Source organism: Nanorana parkeri, unplaced genomic scaffold, assembly GCF_000935625.1.
Source record: "Nanorana parkeri isolate BGI_ZX_2015 unplaced genomic scaffold, ASM93562v1 scaffold2563, whole genome shotgun sequence".
In the NCBI taxonomy this organism is placed as follows: Eukaryota; Metazoa; Chordata; class Amphibia; order Anura; family Dicroglossidae; genus Nanorana; species Nanorana parkeri.
Genome location: NW_017308831.1, coordinates 95,595 through 96,270, shown reverse-complemented (window position 1 = coordinate 96,270; position 676 = coordinate 95,595). Strand labels below are relative to the sequence as shown.

General features: G+C 44.2%; 1 protein-coding gene across 1 annotated transcript in view; it reads left to right on the top strand.

Annotated features, from left to right (window-relative positions):
- The window catches only part of LOC108801930 (parathyroid hormone/parathyroid hormone-related peptide receptor-like), a 118,111-nt gene extending 117,489 nt beyond the window's left edge, over positions 1–622 (top strand). The window contains exon 10 of the mRNA XM_018573837.1: positions 537–622. Within this exon, the coding sequence (XP_018429339.1) occupies positions 537–622 (86 nt within the window). The remainder of the gene's footprint in view (positions 1–536) is intronic.
- Positions 623–676: the final 54 nt, after the last annotated feature.

The following is a 676-nucleotide window of genomic DNA, read 5'->3' as shown; positions in this document are numbered from 1 at the left end:
GTATATATATATATAATTTGTTTTTAATTATATTATATTTACAGCTACAGGTTTGATTTTTTTAAATGTATTTGTTATTTTTGTAAAGTCTTTAACATGCAATTTAACGTTTGACACAGGGTTCATCCCCTCCTTGTAAGAAAGCCCAGCACATGCCTGCATGCATGTTAATATTCTCTGCAAGAAGTGAGGAATGAGGGACGGCTCTCCTTACTCTCTCCTGGCTGGTTCTCCTCTCTCCTGGCTGTCTCTCCTCTCTCATGGCTGTCTCTCCTCTCTCATGGCTGTCTCTCCTTCCTCTCTCCTGGCTGTCTCTCCTTCCTCTCTCCTGGCTGTCTCTGCTCTCTCATGGCTGTCTCTTCTCGCTCTCTCCCTCCCCCCCTTTATAAAGGATACATTTTACCATTAAATGAGATTTATTTCTGTCATTGTCTTCATCAGGAAATATAAAAACAAATAACAACCCCCCGGTGAGATATGAGTATACAGGGGATATTATAACTCGGACGCTTCCTATACATCTCCTCACTTATCAGCGATGGTTATCCTCCGTCTTCTCGCCCGCTTGGTCACGCACATCGCCTCGGTTATCCTTATCAGCCCGTCACGTTGCAAACGATGAAACATCCGAAGCAACGCCGATCTGATAACTGCGGCGGGTGCGACGTTGTCTTGA